Source organism: Typopeltis vanoorti, chromosome 2 (assembly GCF_054136105.1).
Source record: "Typopeltis vanoorti isolate ZY-2024b chromosome 2, IOZ_Tvanoo_1.0, whole genome shotgun sequence".
Lineage (NCBI taxonomy): Eukaryota > Metazoa > Arthropoda > Arachnida > Uropygi > Thelyphonidae > Typopeltis > Typopeltis vanoorti.
Genome location: NC_143550.1, coordinates 120,657,611 through 120,671,024, shown reverse-complemented (window position 1 = coordinate 120,671,024; position 13,414 = coordinate 120,657,611). Strand labels below are relative to the sequence as shown.

At 34.4% G+C, this 13,414-nt stretch overlaps 1 protein-coding gene across 1 annotated transcript in view; it reads left to right on the top strand.

The window, feature by feature from the left end:
* Window positions 1-13,414, top strand: part of mRpS22 (mitochondrial ribosomal protein S22) — a 114,338-nt gene that overhangs the window by 52,408 nt on the left and 48,516 nt on the right. Inside the window, exon 4 of the mRNA XM_090412860.1 lies at window positions 1,229-1,372. Coding sequence (XP_090268986.1) covers window positions 1,229-1,372 — 144 coding nt within the window. The remainder of the gene's footprint in view (window positions 1-1,228; window positions 1,373-13,414) is intronic.

Here is a 13,414-nt window from a genome sequence, read left to right as displayed (position 1 = left end):
TAAAGCAAATTATTATAATGGCACAGTGTTTTTATGGTTTTTTTAATTTGCTTTAAGTGTTACCATGCCTGAAGAAATCGTTTTGACGAAACATGTTGTGTGCTCCATTAAATTAACTCATCTATTTTCTCGGTTTCAGTCAGTCAAAAAAAGATGAACATACAGGGTGTTCGGGATAAATTTGACATATTTATAATTAATTATATTTTTCCGTAAGTTACATGTATTAACACACACTTCTCTTCATTTAAAAGTTTGGACCCTTCTTCATTCATATACAAGATGTCAGAAAGGATGGATAGCTGGAACCCACCTGAATCATGGAAGAGAATAACTTGTATCATGATGATTCGTGCCCGCCATCAAAATAAGGATATTACGACTGCTGCCCAATGCTCCCTGAATACAGTAAAAACAATCAGGCATGAACTAGAGACTTGCAATGGTGACTACGAGGATGTAGCAAGAAGAAAGATCCCTAGCAGACGATCTGATTGCGTTCGTACAGCAGAATTCCTCGCAAATCTGCAGGAACAGGTGTTGAAGAACCCTGGCATTGGAATTCGGGCTTTGTTCGTGGAGTTGCTAACTGTAGTCAAGCCCTAGATAACAAGGGTAGCCAATGGTAGGCCGTATGTATGGCAGCAGGATTCGGCCCCTTGCCACACCTCTGGGAAAAGTCAAAAATGGTTGTCTGAAAATTTCTACGACTTCACCAGTCCAAATGTTTGGCCTCCAAACTCCCCAGACCTTAACCCCATGGATTATTTTGTATGGGGCGCAGTTGAAAAAGACACCAATCGCACTTCCAGTAATACAAAAGCCCAGTTAATGGATAAAATTAAAACAGTTTTTGCGGCCCTTCCCAGGGAGACTGTAGCATCAGCTTGTTCGAGGTTCCGAAGCAGAATTGAAGCTGTGATCGATGCTAATGGTGGTTATTTTGAGTAAATCTTGTTGATAGTATTGTAATTAACTCTGCCTGTAATGTTTTTTTGTCAATTCATTAAATTTAATAGATACAAAGAAGATTTTCTTTTTCCTTATGAAACTGTCAAATTTATCCCGAACACCCTGTATATATATATATATATATATATGCTATTTTATATAATGTAGCATATTTGCAATTGAAGATTTCAAACAAGTTAGTTTCTATTTAGAAAAAAGCATGACTAATATGTTTTCATGTAAATTTCGGTTTTCTTTTATTATTTGTTAAATTTAGGAACGAATGATAGTGGTTCGAGAACCAAATGGCTTGTTGCGTACAGCAACATGGGATGAGAGAAAGCGTATGAATCAAATTTACTTCCCAGTTCCTGGAAGGGAATTGAAAACACCACATATGTTTGATCCAGAACAGCTAGAGGTTGGTGCTGATTTTGTTAAGATATATATTGGTTAGAATATATTTCTTTTAATTATGAATTCTTTATTATAGTTTTTTTTTTTTAATGGTAATCCTGTCCAAGAGAGGTGTTTAGTATTTAGTACATAAGTACCATGAATATACAAAACAGTAATGAGAAAGAAGAACTTTGTTCTTCTTTCTCATTACTGTTTTGTAATGAGAAATTCAGAGAAATTTTGTTCTCTGACTTGGGAGTCAAACTGTGAAGAGATGTTGCTGCTATTTCTGATGAACAGCAAACATAGGAATATTTCCAGAAAATGCAAGCAGCAGAAACTCAAAATTTGTGTGAATTGGTGAGATTATGGATCTTTAGTCGGTCTGTTTTCCTATATTTAGTTAAGCATTTTTAGGGAACATAGTGACACTCACAAATGTGAGAACAGTTTGTGATTTTTATAGAGTTAATAGACTCAGAGATAAAGTAATGCCATGAGAAAAAGAGAAGACCTAATTTTGTTGTATGTTGAGGAAATAATATTTTTATGCTGAGAGAGAAAAGTAATCACAAGAAACAATTTTTTTTTATTTGTCTAAAGATTTGGGTGTTGCCAAAAGTAATATTGAAAGAAAAGGGTTCAGTTTTGTGAGAAATAAAACAGGATTGCATTTCATCAGCATTGAAATTAAATAGTTAATTTCAATGCAGCATTCTTTTTGATGAATGGTTCAAATAAAGTTTAGGGTTGTAAAAATTAGTATTCTGGAGGTTTGATGATTTGGATAGAGAAAGAGGAGTCCAGTGTACTGTTATCAGCAAAACTGTCATTACATGTAATGTGCATCTAGACCATAGGTTCCCAAACTTTTCAGGTCACCGCCCATTTTGCAAGACATAAATTTTGTAACGCCCCCATTATAACAGTTTTCCATGTTCAAGCCGTTTGATATTTTTGACATAAATAGCAACTAATGATTCATTACTGCTTATGCTGTTAAATTTTTAAAAAGAAGTGGCCAATATGTGCTTCATCTTGAACACAGTTATTGCTATACCGATTTTGGTGAAACATAGCCCATATGTCAAGATTGTAAAATGTTGCTCGAATAACATTATGCACAGTTTCATACAATGGTTTAAATATGAAAATGTGGAATACAATTAAGAGATTGCATTGCGTTAGTAAGAATCTTATTGTAATAATTAAAACACCATTAAATATATTACAAAATTGTTTATTTTTAACTTATAAAGTAAAAATACAAAGCAAAAATAACAAATTAATGTGAAGTTTCATACAGTGGTTTAAATATGAAAATTCGGAATAACATATTAAGAGATTGCATTACATTAGTAAGAATCTTATACGTTTATTTCGAACTTACAAAGAAAAAATAACAAATTAATGTGAAGGATGAGCCTGGTGCATTTTTAAAAGTTTGTTAATATTGGATTCAACTTTCGTTAAAAACAGTTGTAAATCACCACGCTCAGTTATATGCAATCGGTTCCTTTTCTTAGATAGTAAATTCATTACAGCACTAAACCCACGCTCAGCCAAATAAGAAGATGGAAATGCAATTAAAAATTTCTGCACTATTACCCATAATCCAGGATACATGTCGGTATTGATTTTTGAAGCAAGAACTCTTGGTATCCAGTTTTGAATTTTATTTTTAGTTCTTCATGTGTTATGAGTTCTATGAGTTCCGCTTCTAAATTTGATGATCCTGCTGTGCTTACATGTGAGAAAGGATCTAGAACCCAATTTGGTATATTCATGTTTAGAATATCCTTGAATCGCTCATTGAAATCAGCATGGAGAACCTCCAAGTGTTGGCAGTATGTAAGTAAATCTTCCTTTTTGAGAGACACTGCTGATAAATTTGAAAAGTGGCTATATTCCCCTCGGCCCATATTCCGCTTGAACAGAAGAAGTTTCCTTACAAAAATGCAATAACGTTTTTTGTTTTAATTCAATTCAATTCATCACCTTGTAGTTGTAGGTTGACTTCATTAAATATTTTATAGAGGTCTGTCAAATAAGCAATGTCATTTTTGGATGTAATCAGGTTGGCCTGCAATCTGTCGTCTCTGTTTTCTAGGAACTCTAGTACTGAATCAAACAAATTGTAAAATTGATTCAGACAAATACCTTTTGAAAGCCAGCGAACTTCTGTGTGAAGCAACAAACAGTTGAAGAAATCTTCATAATTTTCACTACAAAGTTGGCTAAACAATTTGTCACTCAATGAATTGCTTCTAATAGACTATGTGGAGAACTTGCAAGATGATTTCAATAGGCTGTCATTATGGGCAAAATATAATGGATATCAGTTTAATGTTTAATATCAGTTTAAAATGTAAAGTTATGCATATTAGGATAAACAGATTACAAGCTGTGTATCAAATTGATGGCATTATACTCCAGGAAACAAATGAAGCTAGAGATTTTTTTGGAGGGGGGGTAGAACAGTTAGTTGATTATCAATATCAATATGAGGACATATTGATAATGAAGCCCATAACATTACTTGGCTACTGAAGAACACATTAACAAATAGAGATAAGGAAGTTGCTGTTTCTCTTTATAAGGCCTTGATATGTCTACATCTGGATTACTGTGCTCAAATCTGGTCTCCTGGATTTCTTGGAGATGAAGAAGTGGTGGAGAAGTTTCAGAGGTAAGTGACAAAGATGGTTAGTGATCTGTGGAATGTTTCCTATGAAGATCAGTTGAGGGTGTGTAGATTGCAGAAGTTGATTCCTAAGAGAAAAAGAGGGGATGTGATAGAAACATTTAAGTTTCTTAAAGTGTTTTATAAGATTGATGCAGGAGAAATGAACTAGGAGGTTATTCGTAGAAGCTGAATAAAGGTGTGGTTAGTAGATGGTGTGAAGACTAGATTTTTCTACTTGGAGAGTTGTGAATGAGTGGAGTGGGTTGTGTTGCCAGAGTTAGTTGTGAGTGCTTTGTCTGCTAATGAGTTCAAGGAGAGGTATGATAGATTGTGTGCATATTTTGAATCTCCCGCGATGAGTCTTCGGACTCCATGGAAGCACCTGTACAATAATAATGTTTCTTTTTATGTGTATGTATATATATATATATATATATATATATATATATATATTTTTTTTTTTTTTTCATTTATTTTTTCGTCTCTATGGAACAAGTGGAAAAAATATTTGAGTAATTAGAAGAGTCAGCTGACAAAGAAAATGGAAAAAGTGGTCCTTGTTGGAGATCTAAGCAGCAGAGCAGGAAATGGAGTAGGATGGAAGCAAGTGAGTTTGTGTGAAGGCAACCACGAAATGAGTGAGTTTAAGAATGACCAAGTGAGGAATCTAGTTTATGAAGTAAAAATATTGAATAGGTTAGTCAATTCAGAAAGTAAATTCAGTTCTTAGAAAGATTAGTGGAGTGAACAGAATGGCAACATTGTTAACATTCAGGAATGTGTTCGTAAAACTAATCTCAGGTGGTATGGTCACTTAAACAGAATGGGAGAGGAAAGATTAGCAAAACAAGTTTTCTTTGCCCGATTATAAGGAAGAAGACCCAGAGGAGGATCAAGTTGTAGGTGGATTGATACAGTAAAAAATGCCTTAGAAGACATAAATATAAGAGCTGATAATGTGATAATGTTGGGAGTCCTGATAGATAACAGATTAATTTGTAAGAAAATTGTTGATCGGAAGTTAGCAATGGTGTAACTTTTTTAAGTAGTATTATCATAATTATCCTACTCCTCCCCTGAGGATGCATATCAGGAATTTGATGATGATGCTTCTTTTTGCCAAGTTCCATGAGTTCTCCCAGAGTATATATATCTTCTTGTATTTGGTATATTTTATTATTGTCTATTATTATTTGTTCCTTTATTGTTGGGTTTTCTTCAGTATTTGTCATTATTCTAGTTTTTCATAGTTTCATAATTGATTTGAGAGGTGAGAAGTATTCTGTGTGGAAAGATGTAAAGGAGTTGTTAGAAGAGGTAAAACTGAAGAATGAGAAGGTGAAAATTGTAAGTCTCCTACCACACTATGATAGAGGCGAACTGAGGAGGAGGAGGGCATTGATAGCAAATAAGTCTATATGTAGATTGTGCAAAAGAAATGATGTAGAATTTGTGGATCTGTGGGCTCTGTTTGACAGAAAGAAGGATTTGAACAATGCAGATGGATGAGATCTGAATGGTTTTGATGTTAGATGTCTGGAGATAGCTTTGTTCACTGAGCATGCTGACATGCAAATTCAGGGAAACTTAAGCAATTAGGGTGGAAGCAAGTGAGTTTGTGTGAAGTCAACCATGAAGCGAGTGAGTGTAAGAATGACCAAGTGAAGAATCTAGTTTATCAAGTAAAAATATTGAATAGGTTAGTCAATTCAGAAAGTAAAGTTGGGTGGTGGTGGGGGGGGAGATCTAAGGGATGTTGCCATTTTTATATACTAATGCCAGAAGTATCAGGAACAAGAGGGATGAGTTATTGGCATTGATTAGTGCAACCTCGCCAAAAGTTATAAGCATCAGTGATACTTGGCTAACAGCAGGTGATGTAGTTACAGAGATTGAAAGTGAAGGGTTTAGTATTTTCAAGGAGGATGGAGGGGGGGAGTACTGTTGATGATGGCAGATGAATTGCAACCAAAAAAGAATAGGAGACAGGTGGGAGGGTGGGTGTTCGTTTGAAGCAATCTGGTGTAAGATTAAGACCAGTAAGACAAAATATACAGTTAGTTGTTGCTATAGGCCTGGGAGTTCCACAGATGATCTGGAAGACATGCATCGTCAAATTAGCACAATGAGTGCAGGTCGAGTGATTATTATCGGGGACTTCAACTATGGAGATATAGACTGGAAGGAAGAAAGATCACATGGAAGAAAAGAAATAGAATTTATACACCTGCTGAGAGAGATAGTACACCCACAGATACGAGACTCTTCGACACTTCTGCGCATGTCAATAGAAGGAGAATCCATTCCGATAATAGGGTAATCAATCTATATTGTGGGATGAGTTGTTTATTATTACACGTCGGAAAATTAACTTCTCTTTTATGATCATTGTAGTTTTCAAAGTAGTAGCTATTTTACTTGTATAACAGTTGGAAAATTTTACCTATAAAGCAAGTGATTTTGTGTGTTGTTGAGCAATTCGTTCATCGCCTTATTTCTTTCTCCCCCTTCAACATGAATTGACTCTTCTTGGCAGTCTGCCAGCAAGAGATCTCCCTTCTGTGGTCAGACTATAATTACTTAAGATAGCATGTGATGGAAGGGTCTAGAGGTGGGAGAGTATTGCACCTGGTCATAGTATCAGAAGAGCTACCCATAACCAAGCTGACAACATTGCCTCCAATTGGTGAAAGTAACCATGCAGTTACTTTCACCAATGGGAGATTGTAAAACATGAGGAATATTCTATCAAGAAGAGATATTTGTGGAACTACAAGGCAGGTGATTATGACATGCTTAGGAAGAAGCTTAAATCTGTACCATGGCATAAAACACTGTAGGGTAAGGATGTTACTAGTGCATGGGATATAGTTAATTGTCATCTAGAGCAGCGCTTCGCAAACTGGGGGCCGTAGGTTTTGTTGAGGGGACCGTGAAATAATGAAAACAAATTTAAAATGTTTTAAGATTAAGTAGATTTTTTTTATTTTAAAAGAAACGTATTTAACTTTTATTATTTCTTTTTTGTTATTTTTTATATTTTAATGGAAAAATTCACACATTGGTGTTGGTTCACAAACTTTGCTTCCGGCGTATGTCATTTCGGCGCTTAATGAATATTAGTAAATATTGCTTATTCATATGTTTCATTTCAAAGCAGTGGTTAATTGTATTTACTTCGAATGCTCTCCAGGGAAGCTCCAAATATGCTTTCATCACACGTTCGTAATCAGGGACTGTTGATATTGACTTTATATACATATCAAAACTCGTTTTATATTCTTACTGTCATCCGAGCTAGTTTTCTGTTACCAATAAAAGTTTATCATATACTTCACACATGAAAAAAAGCTTGAACAAGTTCATGTGGGGAGATAGTAACTCGCTTGCAGTGGTAAACAACATGCCCTCCCTAACAGCCACTATACTGTAGAGGCAATAAAACAAGTAATTTTATTATGCCAGTGAATAAGGTATGAGGAGTCTGTGTAATATATTTATCAACAAATAGTGCAATTAGAGACAACTGGGATAAAAGCACACCAATTAATGAATCACATGTCCCCTCATACAGAAACTATGCTGTATAGACTGAAACAAAACCATATGTTGCATGGGCAAACACAGTATCTAACTAAAAACTATTGTTATTAATTAGATGTGTGTGAGTTCGATTTCCCAAGACAACAATAAAATTCAACCGAACGTGTTAAAATTCGTAAAAGTGTTAAAACTAAGTAATATATATATATAATGAATGTTATGTCAGTTTCACATATGGAATTCGGTTGAAGAGAGTTAGCATTTCAGCTCAATTGTCAGCTATGCTTTTATCTATTGGTTGCGTGATCTTTTGTTAATACTGCACCAATCATATGCACGTTTTAATAACCTGCCTTTGCTATCTGTTTCGCGTTAGGCTTAATTACCGTAAAGGGAGAAAAGTCACAAAAGAGAAAAATGTTCCTGGTCCGGGGATTCTCTTATTCAGGTAATATTCACTAATTTCATGTTATCAGTCTGTGGTGTGCCAGTATCAGTAAGTGGTGATATTATTTGATCTATTCTACGTTAAAAAATTTAACCCTGAGATGGATAAGTGGCTGATAAAAAAAAAAAAAAAAAAAAAAAAAAAAAAAAAAAAAAATTCCCACGAACAATCAGAAGAAACAGAAACAGACTCAAAAAAAGGATTGTATTTCATATTTTACCAGAACAGCCCACGTCGTCTTCAGAACCAAACGGTAAGAGGCCAAAAATGTAATATATGCATTTGATTTTTGCAATATTCGCTGTGTATGCTTTGTATTGAATATAAATACAATAAATATTATAATAATATATCTCTCTATTATGATTTTTTTTCTAGGGGAGGCCGTGAAATATTTTAATTTTTGCAAAGGGGGGGGGGGCTGACATCCAGAAGTTTGGGAAGCACTGATCTAGAGGAAGCAGTATTAAATTGTATACCTTGGGTAAGGAGGGTTAATGGGGTAGGACTTAGATGGATGAGTAATATCATTAAGCACAAGCTGCAGGAGAAGAAAATGCTGTGGAGGGTATATAAAGCGAAACCAGCAAACTCATGAACAGTACAAGGCTCAGGCAAGGAAGGCAAAATCAGATTATGAGAAGAATTTAGCCAAGCAGACCAAAGGAAATCTCAAAGAGTGCTTTTGTTATGAGGCAAGTAAGAAGATGAATGACTATGGAAGATTAATCTTAATGAGTGATGATGGTCAAGAGGAGATGGAAGCAGATAAAATAGTTGAGTTACTGAGTGACCACTTTGCAAGCATATCTTCCTATACAGCTGTGGGATTAGATGTGATATTAGCCAGGGTTTTGCAAGATGTGCAAGGGAACTGGCATTGCCTTTGACTAAACTGTTTAATTAAAGTCTCAGCTCTGGTCGAGTTCCAAGAGAGTGGAAAGAGGGCAGAAACATCCCTTTGCATAAGGGATGTTCTAAAACTAAGTAGCAAATTATAGACCAATCAGTATCTCAGGCATGGTGGTAAAAGTATTAGAAAGATTGGTCTAAAAGCGAATTCAAGAATGGGTAGATAAACATATGATACTGTATGAGGGTCAACATGGCTATGTGAAGGGGTTGTGTAAAAATAATCATAATTAAAATTCTGAATATTTTAACGAATTAAATTTGTGTTAAAATGTTTATTAGTTTTAGTTTCATAACATGCATTGTTGGCACTTGCAATGTGTCCATTATGGAAATTGTTTTGTCAAAAGTGATATGTAAAGAAGTTAAAAAATTGATGTACTTACTATGTTTGATATTTGTATTACAAGAATTTTATTGTAATTTAAAATTAAGTTTTGTGTTTATTATGAAAACATTGTTGTTTTCTTGTTCATAAAAGTGTGGTCAGTAGGTCTGTGAGAACTAGATTTTTTCCTTGGAGAGTGGAATGGGTTGCCAGAGTAAGTTGTGAGTGCTTTTTCTGTTAATTGGTTCAAGGAGAGGTATGATAGATTGTGTGGATAGATTTACTCTCCTGCGGTGAATTTTCGGAGTCCATGGAGGTACCCGTATAATAATAATAATTTATATATAAACTATTATATATCTAAAAAATAGAAGCATTAGTAAATGAATTAAATATATTTTATTTGATACCGTATTTAATTCATTTACTAATTCTTTTAGCTCCATTTTGTTGTTTGTTATTATTATATCATCATCAGCACATCATTAGTGAGTTTTTTATTTATATATTTATTTTTCTGTATTGCTCCCACCTACGAAAGGTTATCTACAAACTATAGTACGTTTTGTACCGTGGGTGAGCTAATGATTTTTCCCCTCTTTTTATCAGTTTTATATATAATATACAGACAAATTGGCCTTGAGAACACATGCAATTTACAAACAAAAAATACTAATGGTGGTGGGCAGGATGGTGTTCGTGTAGGTGGTGATGGTCGCTGTAGTTGGTGAATTAAGTAGTGGAGACAGAGTTCTCAAGTAGATGCCCTCCTTCGATGAGTCTTTGAATTCCTTGGATTGGAGGTTTTTCACATAATAACAATACTACTACTGTGTGTGTGTGTGTGTGTGTGTGTGTGTGTGTGTGTGTGTGTGTGGCTTTTTTCATTTTTGATTTATTTTTTACATAGTCCAGAAACTATGGACCAAACATAAAAATTTCCATGTTTGGTCATCCTACCTAAAACAATCACAAACATCAGTGCCCATGGTGGGATTCAAACTCTCAGCTTGTTGGAGGGTTAGCAGGTATGCTAACCACTCTGTCAATAATCATGCCAGGGCCGGCATGATTATTGAAATAGTATCCCCTCAGTACACTGTATTTATTTTGAAGAGACTGATTTGTTCATGTATCAGGATACTAGCAGTTGCTTTTTCATTATTTTGTTAGCTATATATAATTTTGGTTCTTTATTCTTTGTGTTTCTTCATCTCAATTAGTATCGCTTTTCAACTGAATCAAATGCTAATCTGTAAATCCTAAATATAAGTTGTATTTTCTGCATATTCTCTTAGCAGATTTGATGTCTGCAGATGAATGATTGATTGTGCTAAATCCCTTTCTGGATCCAACTCATTAGGCTAAGCTTCATCAAATAATCTTGTGACAAGCTTATAGGTCAGTAATTTTCTGTTGTTTTCTTCTTACCTTGTTTGAACAAATGTATTACAATAGCATTGTACAGCTGTTTGGTATATCTTTCTCAAAAGAGGTAATTTATTAAACAGATTTCTTAGTTCTATTAATATTTCTCCTGGCGTATTATTATTATTTAATATCGTTCATTACTTGTTCATTTTCAAACTTTTGTATTTTATTTATGGAATATTCTCTTCTTCTGCTCTAAAATATAAAACTATGTGGGATTTAATATCTCCTTAATTTAAGTAAATTCTCTTCTTCTTCTGAATTGGAGTTTTCACCTATGCTTACCATGTTATACAATTCACAAAAACACTGTCTAGCTCTTTCTGCTATAATTTTTTAACTTAAATATCTAGTCTATTTTCATCTTTGGGTATGATTTCTGTTTTTCCTCGTTGTGAGATTGTTTTGCAGTGCTTTCATATTTTTGTCTATTGTTTCTTGTATCATTTTATCTTCTCTCTCTCTCTTTTTATTTCACTCATATTTTTTTTGGTGTTTTATTTGATTCTATAAGTTGTATTGTACTTCTTTTTCCTTCTCCAGTTTTTGTTCTTTTTTTTGTTGTTTTCTGTGATAGTTTTTTTTTCCCCTTTGCAAGTATATGTGCACTTTCTATAATGATTCAAGATTTTTCTGTACATTATTCATTTATAGATCCCTGTTTTTATCTATAATTTTCTACAATTTCCTATTTCTACAATCAGAAATAATGTGGATAATTGTAGAATTATATATATATATATATATATATATATTTTTTTTTTTTTTTCAGAATTCCTTTTTACTTATTTGGAATATTATGAAAAACCTTTAATGACTAATACCAAGAGGTAAAAAAATGACAAGATATATTTAAAAAGATACTACTAGTTTACTAGTTTCATTGAATAGATCAACATCCTCAGGTATCACAATCAAAGAAGTATATAAAAAATTACAGAGACTTAAAATTGTAATAACAGAACAAGTATAAAAAAAAGACAGTAGCATGTTTGAAAAACAAATGCGAGTATGAGTTCCAAACAAACATATGCTACGCGCTGTCGCGAGTGCACCAGTACTGAACAGAAGCAACGTGTGCATCAGAGAGATTGTAACTCAGGCTGTTGTTGACATGAGAGGAATATAGAGAAATTTCAACAATCTTTGATTCAACAATCTTTCTTTCGAGTTCATCGTAGCACACATGGATGTTAGAAGTTTGAGTCCAGTTTACAATGTGTTGGCGGCCTTCGTCTGAGTTAGCTGAAAAGAGAACGTGGCTAGAGAGAGCGCTAGCTCTAGTCCTGTTATAGGAGATATCTCTATATAAGATATCTTGGCACTATAACTTGGCTTGTAATGAAACAAATGCCATAAACAGTTGACACAACACTAATGAAGGTTGCCACTTTCGACAACAAAAAGGTACAACAGGTGGCGCCACTAGTTTTTTCTATTTTTGAAAAGTTCGGTTTCTTTTTGGACAGAGTGTATTTCCTGGACCATCAGTGTTATACACAGCCTGTAATCTATTTATCCCAAAGTGCGCAACTTTACATTTCTCAACATTAAACTGACATCCATTAACTTTTGCCCAAACTGAGAGCCTATTTAAATCTTCCTGCGAGCTCTCCACATCACCTTGATTAACCATTACTACTACCTAATGTCACATTATCAGCAAAAAAATGTATATTTCCTTTCAGGTTGTTTCCTGTATCATTTATATACAAATTAAACAGCAGTGGTCCCAGCACTGAACTAGTCACTTGCTTTCACCTTGATTCTGTCCCTCCATATACCAGTGTCATATCCATCCCCATTTGTTCTAATTTGCATATCAGTGTTTCATGTGGTATTCTGTCAAATACCTTTGCAAAATCATCGTGTAGCCATTTCCTTTATAGCCATGTTGACCCTCATACAGTATCATATTTGTATCTACCTATTCTTGAATTTTGTTCTTTTACAAATTTTTCTAAAATTTTACCACCATGCATGAGATACTGATTGGTCTATAATTTGCTACTGTAGTCTTAGAACATCCCTTATGCAAAGGAATGTTTTTGTCCTCTTTCCACTCCCTTGGAAAGAGGACAAAAGCTGAGACTTTAAACAGTTTAGTCAAAGGCAACGCCAGTTCCCTTGCACATTCTCACAAAACCCTGGCTAATATCACATCTAATCTCACAGCTGTATTTATATTGAGATTCTGCAATATACTAGAAACATCAAATTCATCCATCTCTGTTCCCACATTAGTGTCCGGCACATAGGTTAAAGCAGTAACCTCACTAGGAAGATGTATGCTTGCAAATTGGTCACTCAGTAACTCAACTATTTTATCTGCTTCGATCTCCTCTTCATCATCATCACTCATTAAGGTTAATCTTTAATAATCATTCTTCCTCTTTGGGATTTCCTTTGGCTTGCTCAGCTAAATTCTTCTCAATCTGATTTTGCCTTCCTTGCCTGTGCCTTGTACTGTTCATGCGTTTGCTGGTCACCTTTCTGTTTATATAACCTCCATAGCATTTTCTTCTTCTGCAGTTTGTGCCTAATGATATTACTCATCTATCTAACTCGTACCCGATTAGCCCTCCTTACCCTAGATGCACAATTTAATACTGCTTCCTCTAGAAGACCATTAACTATATCCCATGCACTAGTAACATCCTTACCCTGCGGTGTTTTTATGCCATTAACAGATTTAAGATTTTTCCTAAGCATGTCA